The 22,869-nt window shown below is 33.4% G+C and overlaps 2 protein-coding genes across 2 annotated transcripts in view; both read left to right on the top strand.

The window, feature by feature from the left end:
• The window catches only part of LOC149718750 (DNA (cytosine-5)-methyltransferase 3A-like), a 68,346-nt gene extending 66,188 nt beyond the window's left edge, over positions 1–2,158 (top strand). Inside the window, exon 19 of the mRNA XM_089852177.1 lies at positions 1,938–2,158. Coding sequence (XP_089708303.1) covers positions 1,938–2,082 — 145 coding nt within the window. The 3' untranslated portion in view covers positions 2,083–2,158. The remainder of the gene's footprint in view (positions 1–1,937) is intronic.
• A 139-nt stretch (positions 2,159–2,297) lies between these two features.
• Positions 2,298–22,168, top strand: LOC149718749 (uncharacterized). Its single transcript, XM_089852178.1, has 14 exons — positions 2,298–4,239; positions 4,320–4,649; positions 4,724–4,864; positions 16,625–16,670; positions 16,763–18,930; positions 19,520–19,622; positions 19,690–19,729; positions 19,806–19,882; positions 20,491–20,563; positions 20,621–20,791; positions 20,854–21,022; positions 21,134–21,351; positions 21,415–21,737; positions 21,796–22,168. Exons 6-14 carry the CDS (start codon positions 19,558–19,560, stop codon positions 22,004–22,006), a joined length of 1,347 nt encoding a protein of 448 aa, XP_089708304.1. The 5' UTR covers positions 2,298–4,239; positions 4,320–4,649; positions 4,724–4,864; positions 16,625–16,670; positions 16,763–18,930; positions 19,520–19,557; the 3' UTR covers positions 22,007–22,168.
• The last annotated feature ends 701 nt before the right edge of the window (positions 22,169–22,869 follow it).

The raw sequence follows: 22,869 nt of genomic DNA, 5'->3' as shown, positions 1-22,869 counted from the left end.
AAACGTTTCCCTGTTGGCTGACGTCACATATATTTTTCACGCGAGATGGTGCTACTCTATCAGACCCAGAGTTTAGAAAGGAGAGAAGCATGGACAAAGCTCGAGACGCGTGTACCTCGCGCGTATAGGATTCCCGCGCTTTTTTCCTCACGTCATGGTGATGTCATCCCTGTTGTCATCAAGCAGGCGAACAAGGTCGACAAGACAACATTGTTTAAATATCCAAACTGAGTTTTCGTGATTTTACAATGGATTTTAAAAATAGAAACTTTGGTCAATTATATTAGAAACTTGATATTTTGAAAGTAGAGAATTGAAAGTGTAATATAATACCACTTTCGTGCTAAAATATGATATGAAATTGTAAATTCGCCATACCTTTTAAGCTCCTTTTGTGAGATGGCCACCTTTTTATCCTCCTCTTACCCGCTTTATTCGAAAAAAATGTTTTCCGATCGTTACTGACAATTAAACCGCTAATTTTGCATGAATATGTGCAACCAAACGTTATTAATGTCGTGGTGCAGGTATAGGTTAGTGTTGGCGAAGCTTGAAATAAACGACTAAACACATTGACAGTCCACGCAAAGGTAATGGAATGCGCTATCTATTTAATATGGACTAAATCACTATCCTTTTGAAAAAATACCGTACCTAAAGCTCTCCCTACACGCGCAATAATTTGCGCAATAAACACAGGGTCCGTTGTTTAAGTTACAAAGTGTGAACAAAACGTTATCCAGACTAACATTTGTGCAAAGGTCAATTTCAAATTTAAATGGAAGAAAAAGGAATGGCTTACATGGAGAGCTTCGTACTTATAGGGAGCTATCAATTATTTTCTTATGCTACTACTACAAGGAAATAACCTACACCAAGACGACATTTCGACTTTGCTATAGTTGTGACGATGAGCTTTTTACGTTCCCAACCGAGTTCGCGTGAATGGAGAGAAAAATTCGAAATTCTCGGCCTGGACTGAGTTTTAACTTTTGGAGTGTGAAGTAAAACAGGCAGGGCTAATTCTAGCCTGAGTAAGCTCAAGCACGGAAGGTTCATCCTTGAGGACGGTGTTTACGTTTTTTACGGCAACGGAATATTCGTGTGGCTCGCTAATGTTTTTTTTAAAGCGGGTAGTCAATTCGAGATAATAGATAACATAAAAGCTGGGAAGCCCTCACGTTAGCAGTTCCCGTATGAGCGGATTTCATAATAGCGGTCCTCATAACAGCAGTTCCCAAAATAGTGGTTTCCCGAAATGGCAGTTTACCCGTTACAGCAATTACCGATACATCGGTTCTCGTAAACAGTTACACGGCGTACCGTTACAGCAGAACTCTAAAGAGCGGAAAAACAGATGCGCAAAACGATAGTTGTTTATTATGGTCTAAGCTGGCCCAGCTGGGTTGTATGAACTCAGAAACTAGGTCAGATATGGATAATTTGGTTAGGTTAAAGTTGATTATTTCAGCTAAATAGTATTAGGTCAGGTCAGGTACAATATTTAAGTGTGCTTTTAAAAAACATTCATAAACACGATCCGTTAGTATGTCACATTACTGATTAAATAATCACAGAAAAAGGTACTTTTTGAAACCAACGAATACAACTATAATGTTAAGAAATGCGCAAAACTCAACACAAACACTGCTATTTCCCAAAATAGCAGCCGCTATTTCTAAAACAGCAGTTTTGTAAAACACCGGTGTTTTTTGGAATCGCGGTTGCTATTTCGACAACTGCTCTACCGGGAACTGTTCATACGAGGTACACCCTAAAAGCTTTGGCTAACGAGATTAAATATAAAGCGAAATTCGAAATTCATTGGATTCTAAAGCATCCGAACTTCCATTAATAATCGGTTGCATTGGAATATTAGGCCCCATAAATAGAATGTTTATTGTAAATGATTCATTATAATAATATTCTGTTAACAGAGTTTTTGGATTCGATGATCATTACACGGATACTGGGAATCTGTCGCACAATCGTCGGCGAGAGCTTATCGGTAGATGTTGGAGTGTTCCAGTTGTAAAATACTTGCTATCCTCGTTAAAAACGATGTATAAACTACAAACCTAGATAAACCAGTATTAAATGTTTACTTAATCAATTCCATGTTAAGCTTTCCATAATAAAGACATGTTTTCAAGCGAAACTGTAATCTTTTCTAAGTACTTTGATTTCGAAGTCAAATTTTCAGTTTTTATTTATTTTTATTTATAAGTCGGCAATCAAAACGAAAGCGATGGTAATTATGTAGCCTAATTTTTGAAGTTATCGTAAATGATACGGTAATTTCCCTAGAATTCTAGGCTAATTAACTGTATGGTTCGTATTCGAAGTGCCATAGCATCCTTAATGTGCAACTAACAGTGAAAGATTAACTTTTCTTAGTACGACGCAAAAACATCAGATGGCTCTGACTTTCATAATAGGGGTTAGAATATATATTAGGGGGTAAGAATTGTGTTCGGATGCATTTTTTCCATGGTACTGCACTGAAATCACCAATCAGGGGTCTGCCTCTTCCCTAGTGGTCGGCATTTGGATAGGATAATATCTGTTTGTTTTATCTTTATTCATAATTTGAAATTATCCACAGGAAGTCTATGATTAATGCTATGTAATCACGAATAATTATCTGATTATTATTCATGAATAACTGATTAACCAAATTTCTGTGGATTATCTTGTCCAAACGCCGACCACTACTCTTCCCAAGTTTAAAATTACGACCTTATATCCCATAATTTTTCTACCAAAGAATTACGTTGACACTTTTTAACAACCACTACAATTTGTCAGATTGTACTACTATTCATTTAATAACACATGCAACTACGTTTTACTCATTTGACAAAACTTTCAGGCACTAAATGTTCATTTAACTAATTTTTCTTCCACTTTTTATTAATTTAACGACACTTTCAACCACCTTTTGGTCTTTTAACGACACGTTCTAGCACCTTTCAGTCATTTAACAACACTTAAAAGCGCTTTTCAGTCACTTAGCATCATTTTCTTTTATTTTATAGTCATTTATTCACATTTTCATTCATATTTAAGTCATTGAACGACACTTTCTACCACTATTTTTAGTCATTTGACATCATTTTCTATCACACTTAGACAGTGGCGTCGCTAGGCCTTTTTTGGGGGGGCTATAGCCCCCCCCCCCCCAAATTCCAAAGTTAGCCCCCCAAAAAAATCCGTAAACCCTACCAAAAAATTGCTGTTAGCATCCTAAAATTCTGTAGCAATATATAAAAAATTATAATGATAGATTCGTTAAGTTTCATCTCTGCAGAGATGAATTTCAATATCAAACAGTACAATTTTGAAGAAAAGAACAGATGGAGACAAGTAAAATGTTTCATGTTCTTTCGAAGGGAGTCCCAATAGTGTGGACTAAAAGCTAACCAAAACTAAAAATAAACGAGTGAAAATCCTTCATAATCGGTTCCGTTTTTATCAATAAAAGACTGTATATCTTTAAAATACGAAAAATTTCACGTTGACACAAAATTACGTAGTTTTAAAGGTCTACACATTATCCAATGAACCCATTATGCAATTTTTTTTATTAAGTTCTTATAATAACTAGTTTGCCCAGATTTAGCCCCCCAAATTTCAAACCCTAGCGACGCTACTGTCACACTATAGTCATTTGACGACATTTTCATTAACGTTTTAGTCATTTAACGGCATTTTCATTAATGTTTAATCATTTAACGGCATTTTCGGCTACCTTTTAGTCATTTATCAACACATTCATCCTCATTTTTCTCATTTATCAACCCTTCTTAACGACTTTTTATTCTTTTAACAACACTTTAAACCCTGATTTAGTCATTTAACAACACAACGTTTCACCCGTTTAACAACTCTTTTTATTCGTTTTAAAATAGTTTTAACCACATTTTATTCAAAAAGTAGAACTCTTTTTAAAAATTAGTTATTTACCTTTTATACAATTTTTAGGCTTACGTATATATTGTTTCATACTTTCCCAAACTTCCCATTGGATAAAAATATTGTCAACCTAAACAGTGTCTTTTTACGTGGATTTTCAGTGGTTTCAAATTTTCCCCATCAACGTACAGAAATCCAGTTGCACCTGTTTTAATATGGAAGACCCAAAAAGAACATTCTAGAAAAAAAAAAAGAATATTCTAGAAGATCGAAGTGATCGACACCTCATTTTATCGTAGTGGACATCCGAATTCGGCTTATATTGTAGGTAGTGTAAAGTCAACATGACGCTATGATGTGTAGGCTCCCTCTGTTAAAAACCCAAACTCTATCTCAAACTGTAGTAATAGGTTTGACGATTCATTTACTACGAACACCAAGTTCATCGAGGGGGATGCCGCCCGATTTTCACGTGTATATAAATGATGTAGAGTCTGACCACCCAGGACCGTGACTGACGGTTGAGACGTCAAGTTGACATGTTAGGTGTGGACGCACGTGGCTCCGTCGTCAAGGTGGATCGAACGAGGGGTCGGATATGCACTATTTCATGTACCATTTCTTTGGAGTTATCAGTATAATCCGAACTAGTGAGCGACCACCAAGTGATTACACCTGATTTCTTACCGTTTGTGGGTTTTTTAGGGTTTCCGAAAGAAACCAGTGATTCACAGGCAAGGGACAATTTTGAATATTTGGCCACAACGTTTTTTTCACTCCTAGAGTATAGTTAATTTTTTTTTTGTAGAAAGATAGCTAGATCATGGTCATGGAGAAATTAGCGATGTCGGAGGAGTTCCCAGTAGAAGAATATAATAAAGTCGAGGATATAGAGAATATCGTACTTGATATTAGTGACGATGAGAGCTTAATTAATTTTATGGATGAGGTTAGTGATGAGGGTGAAATTAATTTTTTGGGTGAGGTTAGTGATGAAGGTGATTTAAATGTCGGTGTTAACGAGGAAAATGGATTCAATGTTGTGGTGGGAGAGATGGAGGAAAACAGCGTGAATACAATTCCAATTTTGAGCGTGGGAGACTTGTAAGTGATTTATATATATAATAATATCGTGATACGCGTTATTTGGGTTTGATTTTATTTTGAACTTAATAGAAATTCATTAGAAAACCACATCGGAAACCCTACGCCACAGTTTAAGGCCAGCGTTATGAATTGTGATGGGTTTAAGTAAATAAACAGGGTGTTATAATTGGTGTGATAAATAGTACTAATATAATTGCAATTGGGGCGGAAAAACATCACCCCCGAGCAGATGCTACCCATGTATGAGTTTTTAATTATATAAATAATATAGGCAATTTATTTAAATCTGTATTTAGCCCGGAGAGGAATGAGGATGATTTTAGATACACCCCGACTGTAGCCTACATAACCCCTAACTGCGACGGCTTTAGGTACTTTATTAATTAGTTTTCAACATAATTATGCATTGTCTTTTCATAATTTGTTCTATTATTTTATATTTTAAAAGTCTTGGCTGCGATCTACGCGATATTCATTAGGAGGAGGGATGCCCGGACAATCAACCCCGGCGATGCCGAGATGGTCCCTCAATTGCTGGAATTTGACCGGACGGTCCTAAACCACATAAATCGTTTCATTTTAAGAGAAACTTTAGGAAATTTAGAGGATGCATACGTGTATAATTAAAGACATTTTATAGTTGTTATTTCATTCGATTTATTCATCTCTTAAATGACTATTTACAATTTTCCTGTGATTATAAATCCACTCGGAAAATAATATACATTTAGATATTACTTCTTATTATTACGTACAGTTTTATGATTAAGCATGCATGTAATCATCGGACCGTCATCATCGATTTCCTTAACTTTTGGACATCCTACTCCATTTAAGTCTATAACTTCCCGATTAATAAGGTTCAACAACAAAAAAAGCAGAATACACGTTCGTAGCTTTGTACAGCGGTTCTCAGGCACTCCCCGAGTATTTCGTAGGGGGCTACCCCATAAACCCAGTCAAGACCCTGCAAATTGTTCAACAGCCACCGGTTTTGCCGTACGGTGTCGTACGGGATCTCTTTTTCCAGGTAGGGCGGCATGAAGGACCACGAGGCGACTCTCGGAATTTTTTCCACGCTTGTTACAGCCACCTCTTTCGCTATATTTTCCTGTTGATCCCCAATAGCACGGCCGTTCAGGAAGTCGAACTCAACAACCACATTTTCCTCTAATGCAATCCCCCCTTAACCATTTGATTAATACGGGAGAAATTAGCTGCTGGCCCATTGGGCCGAATCCCATTAGACCGAATGTCCCATTGGGCCGAATCCCATTAGACCGAATGTCCCATTGGGCCGAATCCCATTAGACCGAATGTCCCATTGGGCCGAATCCCATTAGACCGAATGTCCCATTGGGCCGAATCCCATTAGACCGAATGTCCCATTGAACCGAATCCCGTTGGACCGAATATAGCCAAAATGTGCGGGTTTATTATCTTAAAATTTTCATTGCTATTAAAAGATATATTTTTAACGCCGTATTTTAAAACCGAATTAAAAAAAAACCTCTTTTGGTTTAAAGAAAATACCCTTGTCCTTAAGCTTGCGTTTATCAATACACTTTCCTATATAAATAATGATACTGTGATGGTCAAATCCCAAGTTTAAAAGGATGCCTCTATTGTAACCGAGCCGAATCAAAGCCAACCTGAAATGACCCGTAAAACAATCAATATTTTGGAAAGGGCATATATTTATTGTTCAAGGAACTTAATAAATGCAGCGTTAATTGCTCCAGAATCTTTATAAAAATAATTTGTTAGAATAGGCCCGGTTTTATTATGCAAGGACCTCAATGAAAATAAAAATATTATGGAAAATCGGTTATCCTACCACTTCCAATCCTAACCTAACCTAACCTAACCTCACCTAACCTAAACTAACCAAACCCAACCCAACCCAACATAACCCAACCCAACCTAACAAAACATAACCTAACCAAACCTAACCTAACCCAACCTATCAAAACATAACCTAACCTAACCCAACCCAACCAAACCTAACCTAATCTAACCTAACCCAACCCAACCTAACCTAACCTGATTTGACCTAACCTTAACTCTCTAAAATATTACCGTAATTTTAATAAAATTTACGCAAAATATTTCAAATACTCAAAGGCCATTATTGCAATAGTATTTTTCATTACTTTATAGTTTCCCACACTCTCTAACGTAACTGCAATTAAGTTCAAATGAAATTTATAATCAATTGCATGAAACTATTATTACGTAGTTTACAATTTCTTTCGGGGAATCGATCCAAGGACTATCGCACGGTAGTCCGATACTCTTCCACTGCGCCACGGTGAGACGAAAGTTCCTATCGCTAAATTAACTCATATAGCCTTATAAGTAATAATAATATTCCTAAAAATCTCCAATAGACAGAAACCGCACAAACGGCGGGATTTAAAATCATATTTCAGATAAAATCGGTTGATTGGGAATTCGGTCGAATGGGATTCGATCCAATGGGAGGACACCAGAAAGCTATGGTTCAAATTTTAATCTAATTAACATATTAAAATACTGTTTATTTTTTAATTCATAATTCACCCTATTTTCATACTTCAATGTATGTACTTCTACATCCGAGAAACGAACACGCTTCATTGACCTGTCAATCAAAAACACCCCTTGCAGGTGCGAGAGCGGGGTGCGTCAATCAAAAACGCCCTCTTGCAGGTCTGAGAGAGGGGTGCGTCAATCAAAAGGGTTACGTGCAAAGTCTCATCCGCCATCTTGTATCCACCCCCACCCCTTCCACACGCTCCTCCATACCTTCCACTGCACTGTGCTCCACGCTCCACCCTGCCTTCCACTGTACTGTTTTGGGATTGGCATTACTATTGAATTATGCCAATAAATTACGGTTTTCGTGTTCTTCTCAAGTTTCTCAACATTCTTTTTATGTTTACCTTGACTAATATTTTGATAAATAATTAAAAAATCATTGCACTACCTTTTCACGAGTCCTGTTACTACAAAGTTTGGTCGTTCTCCCGCTTCTGCAGGATAATTATTTGTAAATCTTAAGAGGAACTCTCTTTGAGATTCATTTCCAAAGTTTTTATCAAAATTGCGGTCGCTTAATTCTAATACAATTTTATGAACAACCTCGACTAGCCCAAATTGTTCCATCTAGCCCGTTTTTAAAGAGTAAAGCGGCCATGTTTATTGCGTGAATCCACGGAGTTTCACGACGAAACTTTGTTGGCACACGATTTTTAATGGCTTTCATACTCCCCCCCCCAAGGGTCGTTTTTATGTAAGTTTCGGATCATTTTCAATCGACGATAATTTCATGATGGATCGTCGTATCGCAAAATTTTTGACATTATTAGTAAAGTGTGAATGTCAAGAATAGGTCAACACCTTATTTTTGAAAATCAGAAAATTATTGCGCTCGTGACTACTAAAAAACCAAAAAATCACTTTTCGACCAATCAAAATCTTCGCGTCACGTGACATTTTTTAGATGCATCACATAGCTTGCGTCATTTGGAAACGAACCCTTTTTGAAATTTTAAAATCGGTCCAGCCGTTCAAAAGTTATGGCGTAAAATGTGACTGGATTTTGGTCACAAATTAAGCCTAACGTCCAAAAGATTGTTTAAGAAAAGCCAATGAAGCCAAAGGCGGGTAATGTTATTTCAATGGAGAAAGGAAAACACGAAAAAAAATTGCTTTTGAAAAATATTATAAAATTGAGTATCTAAAATAAAAGTTGATTAAATCAAATTAAAATTGACTCACTCAAATTGACTCATTCAAATTAAAATTGACTCATTCAAATTAAAAGTTGATTAAATCAAATTAAAATTGACTCATTCAAATTAAAATTGATTAAATCAAATTCAAATTGACTCATTCAAATTAAAATTGATTAAATCAAATTAAAATTGACTCATTCAAATTAAAATTGATTAAATCAAATTAAAATTGATTAAATCAAATTAAAATTGATTCAATCTAATTAAAATTGATTCAATCTAATTAAAATTGATTCAATCTAATTAAAATTGATTCAATCTAATTAAAATTGATTCAATCTAATTAAAATTGATTCAATCTAATTAAAATTGATTAAATCAAATTAATATTGACTCATTCAAATGAAAATTGATTAAATCAAATTAAAATTGACTCATTCAAATTAATATTGATTAAATCTAATTAAAATTGATTAATTTAAAGTAAAATTAAAACTGATTCAATCAAATTGAAATTTATTAGATCAAATTGAAATTTATTAGATCAAATTGAAATTTATTAGATCAAATTGAAATTTATTAGATTAAATTGAAATTGATTAATTTAAAGTAAAATTAAAAGTAAAATTTATCAACTCAAATTTAAATTGATTAATTAAAATTAAAATTTGTTGATTAAAATTTAGATATTAATAATAAAATTTATTAAATTTTAATTAAAATTAAAACTGGTTGATTAAAATTCAGTTATTTATAATAAGATTTTCTGAAAATAAAATTCAGAAATAATAAATAAAATTCATAAATAATTAATAAAATTCATAAATGATTTTTAAAATTCATAAATGATTTTTAAAATTCATAAATGATTTTTAAAATTCATAAATAATAATTAAAATTCATAAATAATAATTAAAATTCATAAATAATAATTAAAATTCAATAATAATAATAATTAAAATTCAATAATAATAATAATTAAAATTCAATAATAATAATAATTTTAAATTTAATAATAATAATTAAAATTCAATAATAATAATAATAATTAAAATTCAAGAATTCAATTCAATTCAATTCAAATTTTATTAACTCTATACAACAACATGCTTTTAATTAAAATTTATTGCAATTCGACTATTTATCCGCTCTAATGGGAGTATGAGCTTTGTTTATGACTAATTATTTGTTTCAAATACCTGTGCTATACCTTAAATTTGTATTCTACGTAAAATTGAATAGGTTTATTTGTGCGGCATTTGAAATAGGCTTATGTGCCCCTTCATTGCTGAAAAAAAATTTGTCCCTTTCATTTCGATGTGAGAATCCTTTGATAAAATCAGGGATAGATAGACTTTTTTAAGACGGAATTCCCAACGGTTAATATTTACTTCAGTCCGACTCATAGACGAGTACATAGCCCCTTCCTTCAACACGTAACCAAAAAATTAAATTTTCTTATTGGCTCACTAAAACTACGTATTGGTGACGTTGCTGACAAGGAGGGCCAATAATACGTAATTCCTGTTTACATCTGTCGCTATGACTACGACCCCTCTTGCGTTGTACCAGAGCCCACTCGATCCGCGCTCCCGGACGCTGCGCTGCTCGCGCTATATAGCGCGAGCAGCTTACGTCGTGATGCGCGTGATCGAGTGGGCTATGGTTGTACAGAAAAGCATCTTTACAGGGGTTCAAAATGAAGCTGTCTAAAAGCAAGGGTACGGAAATTATTCGGGAATTGTTTTTAATAGCAATTAAGAGGTAGGGAATTTATTGCCGGTGTTTTGGATTTGGAGTACATCTGTAAGGGTGAAAAGTGTTCGCTAATTCTTTCTAAAGCCAATCATGTCTACTATCCTCATAATTTTGTAAGCGAATTTGATGAAGTTAACCAAGGCTTAGTGAATGGCCAGGAGTTTTGTGAGCTTAGTGTTTGGTTAAAACCTGTTCGTGTTGTAATATCTATGAAGGCTTTTAAAGCATCACTACAACTTCATCAAAGAGAAATAAATCGTATTTCAAAATGTGTTTTGGTTTCAAGCCCTATGTCTTGTGTTACTTCCATTTTTAAACAATGTTCTTTCAAAAATTACAATCGGAGCCCAATCCATTCCAACTTGGCAGACGACGTTTATTTGACCCGGATATACATACAACGCCATAATGAAAATAAGACCCGCCTCTTCTTTCATACCCCCCGTCACGGGTAAGGGGGTCGTGGACTAGGACGCGCACCCGAATAACCCTGTTACCCATTCCGTCTTAAAAAAGTCTATCTATCCCTGATAAAATGAAAGGCTGATTCAGGTATTTTCAATTATAAAATACACACTCTAAGAAAAGGAAGTGTTAAAAACGTGTTAAATGGGTGTAATTTAAGAAAACACTTTTTATACACCGTAAAAACACCCAAAAGCGTTTTGTTACCTTGAGTTTTTGTGGCCAATTGAAAGTGTAAAATATATGTAAACTATAACTTTTAAAACACCGTTTTGAAATTAAAAATGGAAAAATTACATTATTTTGCGAATTTCTTAAATAACGTCTTTCATTTCCATTAATGTTTGAATATTAGAGTAAAAATTATTTGTTAAACTTTTATTTTAAGATGATATTCATGAAAGAATATATTTTTATCCTTTAAATTAAATTAAATTAACAAAGAAATTCGTAATCAGGGGGTAAAATACCTTTATAAAACACTGCTAAACGTGTTAGGCGACATACTGAAACGTGTAAGGTGACACTCTTAAAAGCCTTTTATGGGGGCTATAGCGCCCCCAAATTTCATAGTTAGCCCCCTCAAGGTAATCTGTAAACTCTACCACAAATTGCTCGTAGCCTTCTTAAATTCAGTAGGAATATGGTGTATAAATATTATTTTGATAATTTCGTTATGTTGCATCTTTGTAGAGATAAATTCAATATCAAACAGTAGTGGGGACCAATTGCTAATAAATCACTCACTCTAAAAGGTGTTATGCGACTTAAGCAATTGCTCAACACTCATATGAGAGTAAAAATCAACATTTAGTTGTGTCCAACTGGAAAAACGTTCTCGTCACTGAAGACAACTTTGGACCAGTCATCAATTGTCCAGTTTAGATGGTTTTGTGCAAATTGAAACGAAGTCTTCTGTGATTTTCGTTTAATTTTTCCCTTTATGCATGAAATACTACTTTATATTTTTCAAATTCAACGATTTAAATCCATAACTTTCACGCGCTTATAATATTGGTTTGAATCACGCGATAGTTTCAAACTTCTATCACGAGCAGCTTCGTTAAAAAATAAAACAGGCTATTATTAGGCCTAATTTTATTTATGTTTCAACATGGATCGTCAAGCTATTCGTCAAAATATAATAACAATGAAGAACTTTCAGCTAGAATAATTGCAAGGCGATTGGGTGTAGGAAAAGCAACAGTCCTAAGATGGATAAATCGACACAATAACGGTGATTACAATGACGGTGAAGATAACGTTAGAGCGGGAAGGCCTAGGATTTTAGAGCATCACAACAGAAGAAGACTTCTCCGCGAGTCAAAAGCAAACCCTATCATGACGGCCAAGAAACTCAAAGCTTCGCTGAACCTCAACATATCAGTTAGGCGAGTTCGGCAAGTTCTAGTCCAAGAAGGCTTGCACGGTAGAATTTCATGCCTAAAGGAAAAATTAAATGAAAATCACAGAAGACTTCGTTTTAATTTTGCACAAAACCATCTAAACTGGACAATTGATGACTGTTCCAAAGTTGTCTTCAGTGACGAGAAAGTTTTTGTAGTTGACACAATGGGCAGGTAATATTTATTGATAAATCGTTTGCCTAATATATAAGACGAAAATGTTTAATTTCATGAAGATTTGGGTTCGAAGGCCTATCAATACCAGGTTTGATAAAAAATATATAAAAGAAACTCGAAGAAGCGGGCGCTTCACCGTGAACGTATGGGCCTGGGTATCGGCCCAAGGAACTGGAATCTGCCATCGAATTGAAGGCCGACTAAATGGACGTGAATATGCCAATATTCTCGAAAATGTTATGCTGCCTTCCGCAATGGAGACATTTCCTCAAGGAAATTTTACCTTCCTAGAAGATAGCGGCCCAATTCATACTTCTCGTATGGCTCAAAACAAGCTTCGCGAACTAAAGCAGAACAATGGATTTGAGGTATAGCACAAGAAATCGTTAAATATCAATAATAATGATATCAGAAAGTTATACCAATACTTGGGAGTGGATAAGTGGGCCAGTTTTGGTAAGACCACGTATTAATAACATTAGCTATTGCGTCACATCAAGTTGCGCGGTTTGTTTTCTATCCAACATTAAGAACTGCTCAATCGTGAGACTAGTGAGGGTTGAGTCTAATTTTATCGAGAAGCAAGAGAACAGCCTATAGATCTCTGAGTAATGTGAGATTAGCTCCTCACCCTCTTTCACCACAAACATCGTAGTATAGGCTGTATGGGTATCTGCCCATTCCAAGGAGGAGTAGGGTTTCGGAGTGAAATTAACAAGCTGGTTTAGATATAGACTAGGTTTTTTTACTAATGACTACTTTGTGCCAGTAAATGAAATTTTTGAAATGGCTAATTTTTCATCTATTTCGAATACAGTCTTTCGATTGGCCACCAAAGGGGGCTGGCATGAACATTATTGAAAACGTTTGGGCTGAAATGGTCAAAGTAATTGACCATAGAGACGTTATTAACGCGGAACAGCTGTGGACTGCAATCCAAAACGCTTGGGAAGAGATTGGCCAAAATCAAACATTATTTGAGAATTTAATTGCCTCACTACCAAAACGGATGAGACACGTAGTGGAAGTTAATGGGTACTGGACAAAATATTAAATATTTTATATTTTTGAAACTGGTATTCCAATATTTTTATGAAAATAAAGTATTTATTTGCTGAGGAGTATTCATTCTTATTTCTATTTAAAGACTTTTACACGAATTTCAATAATTATTTATGCACTTTAATTTTTATCAAAGAATGAAATTTTATTGTCATTGTGAATTTCTATTATCATTCATGAATTTCTATTATCATTCATGAATTTCTATTATCATTCATGAATTTCTATTATAGTTCATGAATTTCTATTATCATTCATGAATTTCTATTATCATTCATAAATTTCTATTTTTCCGCGAATTAATTCAAAAATTTTAATTTTTATTCAGGAATTTCTATTTTTCCGCGAATTTTTAATTATCATTCCCGAATTTTAATTTTTTATTCATTTTAAAGATTTTTCTGCGAATTTTAATTCATGAATCAGTTCCATTTTTATTCATGAATTCTAATTATTATTAATCAATTTTAATTTGATTGAATCAATTATAATTTGATTGAATCAATTTTAATTTGATTGAATCAATTTTAATTTGATTGAATCAATTTTAATTTGATTGAATCAATTTTAATTTGATTGAATCAATTTTAATTTGATTGAATCAATTTTAGTTTGATTTAATCAATATTAATCTGATTTAATCAATATTAATCTGATTTAATCAATTTTAATTTGAATGAGTCAATTTTAATTTGATTTAATAAATTTTAATTTGATTTAATCAATTTTAATTTGAATGAGTCAATTTCCATTAGATTGAATCAATTTTAATTTGATTGAATCAATTTTAATTTGATTTAATCAATTTTAATTTGATTTAATCAATTTTAATTTGATTTAATCAATTTTAATTAGATTGAATCAATTTTAATTTGATTTAATCAATTTTAATTTGATTTAATCAATTTTAATTTGATTTAATCAATATTAATTTGATTTAATCAATTTTAATTTGATTTAATCAATTTTAATTTGATTTAATCAATATTAATTTGATTTAATCAATATTAATTTGATTTAATCAATTTTAATTTGATTTAATCAATATTAATTTGATTTAATCAATTTTAATTTGAATGAGTCAATTTGAATTTGATTTAATCAATTTGAATTTGATTTAATCAATTTTAATTTGAATGAGTCAATTTTAATTTCAATGAGTCAATTTTAATTTCAATGAGTCAATTTTAATTTGAATGAGTCAATTTTAATTTGAATGAGTCAATTTAGTCAATTTTAATTAGATTGAATCAATTTTAATTAGATTGAATCAATTTTAATTTGATTTAATCAATTTTAATTTGATTTAATCAATTTTAATTTGATTTAATCAATTTTAATTTGATTTAATCAATTTTAATTTGATTGAATCAATTTTAATTAGATTGAATCAATTTTAATTAGATTGAATCAATTTTAATTAAATTGAATCAATTTTAATTAGATTGAATCACTTTTAATTAGATTGAATCAATTTTAATTAGATTGAATCAATTTTAATTAGATTGAATCACTTTTAATTAGATTGAATCAATTTTAATTAGATTGAATCAATTTTAATTTGATTTAATCAATTTTAATTGGATTTAATCAATTTTAATTTGAATGAGTCAATTTTAATTTGATTTAATCAATTTTAATTTGAATGAGTCAATTTGAATTTGATTTCATCAATTTGAATTTGATTTAATCAATTTTAATTTGAATGAGTCAATTTTAATCTGAATGAGTCAATTTTAATTAGATTGAATCAATTTTAATTAGATTGAATCAATTTTAATTTGATTTAATCAATTTTAATTTGATTTAATCAATTTTAATTTGATTTAATCAATTTTAATTTGATTAAATCAATTTTAATTTGATTAAATCAATTTTAATTTGATTTAATCAATTTTAATTTGATTGAATCAATTTTAATTTGATTTAATCAATTTTAATTTGATTTAATCAATTTTAATTTGATTTAATCAATTTTAATTTGATTTAATCAATATTAATTTGATTTAATCAATTTTAATTTGAATGAGTCAATTTTAATTTGATTTAATCAATTTTAATTTGATTTATTCAACTTTAATTTGAATGAGTCAATTTTAATTTGAATGAGTCAATTTTAATTTGAATGAGTCAATTTGAATGAGTCAATTTTAATTTGAATGAGTCAATTTTAATTTGAATGAGTCAATTTTAATTTGAATGAGTCAATTTTAATTTGATTTAATCAACTTTTAATTTGAATGAGTCAATTTTAATTTGAATGAGTCAATTTGAGTGAGTCAATTTTAATTTGATTTAATCAACTTTTATTTTAGATACTCAATTTTATAATATTTTTCAAAAGCAATTTTTTTTTCGTGTTTTCCTTTCTCCATTGAAATAACATTACCCGCCTTTGGCTTCATTGGCTTTTCTTAAACAATCTTTTGGACGTTAGGCTTAATTTGTGACCAAAATCCAGTCACATTTTACGCCATAACTTTTGAACGGCTGGACCGATTTTAAAATTTCAAAAAGGGTTCGTTTCCAAATGACGCAAGCTATGTGATGCATCTAAAAAATGTCACGTGACACGAAGATTTTGATTGGTCGAAAAGTGATTTTTTGGTTTTTTAGTAGTCACGAGCGCAATAATTTTCTGATTTTCAAAAATAAGGCGTTGACCTATTCTTGACATTCACACTTTACTAATAATGTCAAAAATTTTGCGATACGACGATCCATCATGGAATTATCGTCGATTGAAAATGATCCGAAACTTATTTCCGCGACTGTACTCCTGATGGTAGTTAATCACTAAGATAGATATTTCCCAATAGGCGGTCGTCTTGAAAATTTACGAAAAGGTATCTAAACAAACCCTAATTTCGAAGTGATGATAAATTAATCACCCGCTTTTGTGTCCGATATTGAATTTTCTTCTCAAAGTTTTAGGACATAATTATATCAAAGGCTTGAAACGGAGATCGTATTATATTATTTACAGTCCCTGATATCCCCCCCCTTCATTTTCAGATCATAAGAACACTGCCTGATATATATTATCTGCCACAAAGCACTTGTACGTAAGTAGTCGTCTTAAGCAAATATTGTTGGAAAACATACCAGCCTTAATGTTTTTTCTTTATATAACTGAATAAATCTGGTTTTTAGCGACATCATATATATACAATACGACGGGTTATTAGTTTGACCTGGTGTGTGGAGGTGAAGGTGTTTCGTTTTTTTTTTAAATATTACAACTAACCGTCATTTTTAATGTACCCCTTTATATTTCCTTTTTAATGGATCACGTGACGTTTGGCCCTCCGTTGTGTGCCGGGGCAAAGAGAATGTATCAACCTTCCTGATTCGGCCTTTTAAACTGAAGTTCCACGAGTACTTTGACGATTATGCCCATAGGTCTCATGGTATGATTTTTGCTGCATTGTATAGATTGGACCGGAGCCTCCGGGATGAACTAGGCCCATGCATGTCAAATTTTATGTGGGGAAATATCCAGTTTGTTAGGAAAAATATTTTCACCATAGATGGTGCTTATTTTTCCGTTGTGACAGGGGTCTTCCTTAAATTATCGTTGATATTTTAGGGGTCAGTCATAAAACTTTTATGATAGAGAAAAGTTTCATCCTAAAATTAACGTAAATGTTTTTGGGGCTATTCACTTTTTACTGAATCTTTCGGTTAGATGGTATAGGCCTTTATAGAAAGTTTTTACGGCTTGCGCACCTTGTTGATTTGTCCTGCCGCGTGTGCGCATTATAACAGCCATACGTCACCAAAATTCTCTCGGAAGTGACGTCACTAAACTCAACAACCAAGGCTTAGATCAAAATTCTTAAATAAATATACTTTACGTTAGATCTAATCATTATAAATTCATACGAGTATCAAATATCAACATTAGAATAGTTCGGCATAATATGAATAAGATTTGCTGGCACAAAGTAGAGAAACACAAACGAAGAACAAACGCTTTAAAAAAAGCCCACCATTTTATCAGTCTGCTTTATCTCTCCAAATCTTGCCTCCAGTTCGTGTTTTTTATAACACAAAACTGGCTGAAATGAACAGACTCAGTTTGAACTACAAGAGGGGACAAGTACCCATAATTCCTTTAGAACTTTCTATAAAGGCCTATTGATGACAACAAAATAAATTATTTCAATTAAAATAATTCAGTAAGAGTAATGAAAACGTATACTTACAATCCGCGACCTTGGCCCAAATACTTAAGCAGTCGACAGGGTCACGGGGTTGAACTTTGTTTATTTTTCGGTCGTATCAGCGCCCCCAAACGGGAAAACACGGTGAACTAAATTAGTTAAAAAAATATTCTCGCTTCGCCACACGCATGGGCCCAGTTCATCCCGGAGGCTCCGATTGGACTAATAGTTTTACCCAATTTGTGGTAAAGTAGTAAGTATTAACAAAGACAAATAGGCATAAGAGACAGTGGGCGAAATACGTAGGGCATTGGCAACGTGATTAAAGCTTCCAACGATGTGGCTTAATTATGGGCTAGACCATCTTGTTTTTACTTTATATGGTTATTTACTCCATGTTAAGTTTTTTCACGTGCAACTCTTCTTATCTTATGTGAATCAGAAAAATAAACATAAACAGAGAAATGTAATTAAAGTGTTAGTGCCACCTTTTTTGAAAAGTGGCAAATTTTCGTTTTAAAACATCAATTGGGTTATAATAACAATAGATCCAAAGTAAAAGGTCTTATAGAAATTTATTCATTTTGTAATATGAAAAAGAAAAATTGATATTTCACATACCTCATTAAGACGGAATAAATTATAAATATACCCCTGGTGACGTCATAAGAGGTTGACCAGCGCGAGACAGAGACATTTTTCATTACGACAGCTAAGCCTAGTTTTCAAACATCGCGCGCGCGTCAAATTCGATCACTTTGAAGCACCACCTATCAATAAAAAAATAGGACTTGCGGAGTCGCGCGTATATGGAGTACCGCGAAATTTAACTGTCAAAATAGTTTTAAAAAATTCTGCGAGTAGGTTCCGGAGGCCGGGGTTTTAATAATATTTGAAAAATTATAATGCATTATATAAATAGATATTCTGAATCAGAAAGATTTGATCTTTCAGATAGGAATAAAACCTTTTAGTTTTAAAAACAGCGATTTTTGGTGACTCTAACACTTTAAGGAACTTAACTCTGCAAGTTCTCCAAATCTGCCTCTAGTAACAGTTTCATAAGGGGCGGCCAGTGGTCAACTACAACAACAGTTAAAGTACACGGCGTTAACAATGAATTACCAAAACTCCGCAGCATGATACTACTCCAAGGTCTGCATATTTTTCAAAATATTCGCACTATAGCTACTTTAGATTTACCCGTTGCTAAAACTGTTATCAAAATCTATATCTGTATAAGTCAATACTTCTCTTCGAGAGAAGTGTACCACAATGCGAGGTAATTGTAACATGATTCTTCCCAACATCGTATTAACATTTGGAGCAAGGTTAGGTTACTAAACCGAATCACATAACGCGATAAATAGTTCTATCATCATTACCCTATCTATTAGCGCTCAACTATTTGCCAAGGCGCATGCACTAGAGGATTTTTGTCCCACGTCAAGACAATCAAGGTTTCTGTCTACTTGATTTCTGAGGATTTACTAAAAGCCAAACAGTTATAGAATTCACCCTAATAGTGCGATGCGATGCCCATCTGAAGTTTGATGAGCGGGTGAGCAAACAAAAAGGGGGAGCCTGGGGAGAATTATGTTACAAAACTAAAGTATTAAAAGACTAAAGTGTCATTCTTCTTCTATTATCCCCTTCAGCTAGTATACGCTAATACTAAGAAAATTTTTTTTTTCCAATCTGGAACCATCTTCACACAATTCTATTAAATTATTATCGCTTACAGATGACAACTGTTACTTTTCTCTTCTGAAATTTTGATTCATGGACGAAGAAATGTCGCCAACAGAATTTGAATTTCTGGGAAATGATCGATATTTTAAATACAAGTTGGCCTATCTAGAGTTTGAATTTTGAAATGTTACTGTCGATTTGAAAATTAATTTTAAATTTAAGGTACACCGAAGAGACCCCAATAAACGTAACAACACTTGAGGTGAGTTTATCAGCTTTGGGTTTAAGACAGAATCATTTTCCTATACGGCAAATAAAAATTTAACGTTTCTTTTCAGGAGACGTGGGAGATGGAGGACACCGCGCCAACTTACAACGTTATTGGGGATTATTTAAGGCGATCCCTCAACATGAAGTAATTTTTTAATTAAGTAGTATTTGGAATTCAATTCGAGCAATTGATCCAGACGAAAAATAATTCCGTTAACGTACTATTTGAATAATATTAGTTTGTTTCAATCCGATTAAATTTAAAAGTTTAACGATTAATCAAGGGATATTTGGTTATAATTTAAAGGAATAGCGACGTTGCTTAAAAATTATCTCAAATCTAAAGAAAACCGTACTTTCTGATTCCAAATATATGCTTGATCAATATTTAAAAATGAGGGAAAACACAGAAAAAACTTGAAATTTGATGGGCGGAAATATGCCGCCCCGAGTCTACTAATGCCTCGCGAATCTGAATAAAATAGGCTTGAGGCGTCACGTTAGCGACATCTAGAGAGAAGATTTCTACTTACTACGTCATCAAACAAAACAAAGTTTTAAATAGGCTTTTTCCAAACACAATACTTTGCAATTTTATAAATTGCTACGAAACCAAATATAGAAGTAAACATACCATAATAAACTAGATTTTTCAAGGACGAAAACTATGTCACTAACAGGAAAAGGGTTTCGGATAGGGATCTAGCATCAGAGTCAAAGTCAAGCCAATATTCATTTGTGTACTTATCTTAGAGTGTGTTACGAAGAACATAAACACAGCTATTTTGAAGCTGATAAACTGGTAACAGAACCGGATGTTTTCAACGTAAGTGAAAGAGAGATGTACGGATTAAGTACAAATTTCTAATAACTGTGATTTTAGAAAGCAAATATTGTCTTGATACCCATGCAACGCTCATTTTTCGATAATGAGCGGCGGCAGGAATATTTCAGCCCGTCTCCGGTCTACAACGCGGCCAAGACTATTATCGTGTCCACCGCCCCGAAGAAAGTCACATCAACTTCTTTGTCCTTCTTAAATATGGACAATCAAGTAAAATTTGCTCGAATAAAATAGCTGCCGAATTCTTTGTATTACATTCTTGATTCAATTAGGTTGTGATTTTGACGGGCTTAGCCTTGGTGCTTCTGTCACTTTTGCTCGTCGTTCACTCCATCGTAGTCAACAAATATAAGTCGGTGCCCACCAAGAATGTTGTCAAGAAAATGGCTCAAGAAACCCTGGAAAATGTCTGGGACAACGCGTCGCTCTTGTGCGCCGAACGTAAGGCATTTGAAAATAGTTATCAGTCAGTTTCGAATTGGAAATCCAATTAGCAGAGATTGCTTTCTCATAAAGAAACGCGCTGTAATCGGACATAATTATTTTTTGCAGCGATTCCCACCATTTTGCCCCATATTACTTGTCGGCTGCTCGCTGCGTCATGGCTGATCGGAGTGACTTTCATTTTGTTTTTCTTGGGTTGTTACTTGCGTACGGAGTTTACGACGGAAAGCTACAATAGCATAAACACCCTCTCAGACTTGATCAAATCGGGAATTCCACCAACAATGATCAAAGAAGCTGGAACTCTGGATTTTTTGAAAAATTTGGTATAGATGGCGTTGCCGTTTTAAGTTCTCTATTCTTTTAACGTCATTGGTGCGTATCAATAGGCAGCCCAGGACCCAGTCATTAAGGAATGGCTAGACGCACAAGATCAGGAGAAAATTTTCTCCGATCTTGCGGATTATGTGTCGTTTGACGGATACCGTCCAATTCTATCCGGGGAAAAAGCTTTAATCATAACGGACATGTTTCTGACTTGGTTGATGCCAGAATTCTTGAATTCTGAATCCGTGAGCAAAGTCGAGCTGTTGGCGAACAATGGAGGATTTTACTTTTCGCAGTACGAAGTTGGCTTCGAGTACCTACACCTGATTTTGAACACCTCTTGGATGAGAAGCTCCCCGCAAGTGCACGAAAACCTCCAACTAAGGTCCATACTATTTTTTATCGTAGAATAATTCTCGTGTTTTACTACTGTTTTATTACAGCCTGGAGCCTTGGTTCGAAACGCAAGTTTTCAAATATCTTGAATTTCAAAAGCATCACTTAATCGAACAAGTCACGTGGAAGAGACCGTTGAAAAGCACGACTGATTTGAACCTGAGTAGCGTCTTCGTTCCTTTCTACTTGCTTTTCATGCTGTTGTCTGGAACAGTAGCCGCTGTCATCATCGAAATCATCTTCAACCACTTTGCTTAATCGAATTCTGCTTAAAATCAAAAAGCTTCTGCGCTTCGAAATGCCATCCACATGTTACGACTTACGACATTTTAAATCTAAACTTAACTTATAGGGAACATTTATTATATAATTTTATTGTCACTTTGATGATTAAAAAGTTGCACTGTTATGTAAAGTTTACTAGTGTTTGTAATCCAAACTGAATTATCTTCATATTCTTCCCCTTGACCAAAAAATATTGACCAAATTCTCTGGGGCGCAAAAATAGTAATCAAAGAACATAATTTATCTTCTTTATCGCGTCAAGCTTCCGCATAATTATTCTGTTTCTATTTCCAGAACCCTAGAAATGTTCAGTTTCATGCGCGGGAATGAGTGGTTACCAACAACAGCAGATAAAGTTAACCCACGCACTAGTCCTTCATGAAACTCTAAATACTACGAGTCCAACAAAACCCGATGCCAAAACTGGACTTAAATGCAAGTTCAAAAGTTTCTTAAAATTATGTTAAATTTCTAATGATTAGACAGAGCTTGTTACTTCGGTTTCAAGCTAGGATTTAGTTGGAGCCCAAAATGGCACCAACGGATTATGACTTTATGGGAAATGATCGGTATTTTAAATACAAGTACCTTTAATTTGCATTTTCAAATCTTAATAGATGTTATCGTCGATTTGAACATTAGTCAATTATTATAGGTACGCCCAAGAGACTCTTGTCAATGTTACGACAGTTGAGGTGAGTTTCTAAACATTTACTCGCGAATCTCTGATGGAATTCTATTTCCTTGTTGCAATAAAACTTAAATATTTCTTAGCAGGAAACGAGCGAGATTAGTAGATAGTAAGTGTTACTTTGGGGCCACTGGCGTCGGTCAGT

The sequence above is a fragment of the Phalangium opilio genome, unplaced genomic scaffold (genome assembly GCF_054372755.1).
Source record: "Phalangium opilio isolate 3A_F unplaced genomic scaffold, DU_Popi_V2 ptg000002l_1, whole genome shotgun sequence".
NCBI lineage: Eukaryota > Metazoa > Arthropoda > Arachnida > Opiliones > Phalangiidae > Phalangium > Phalangium opilio.
This window is presented reverse-complemented; position numbering and strand designations above follow the sequence as displayed.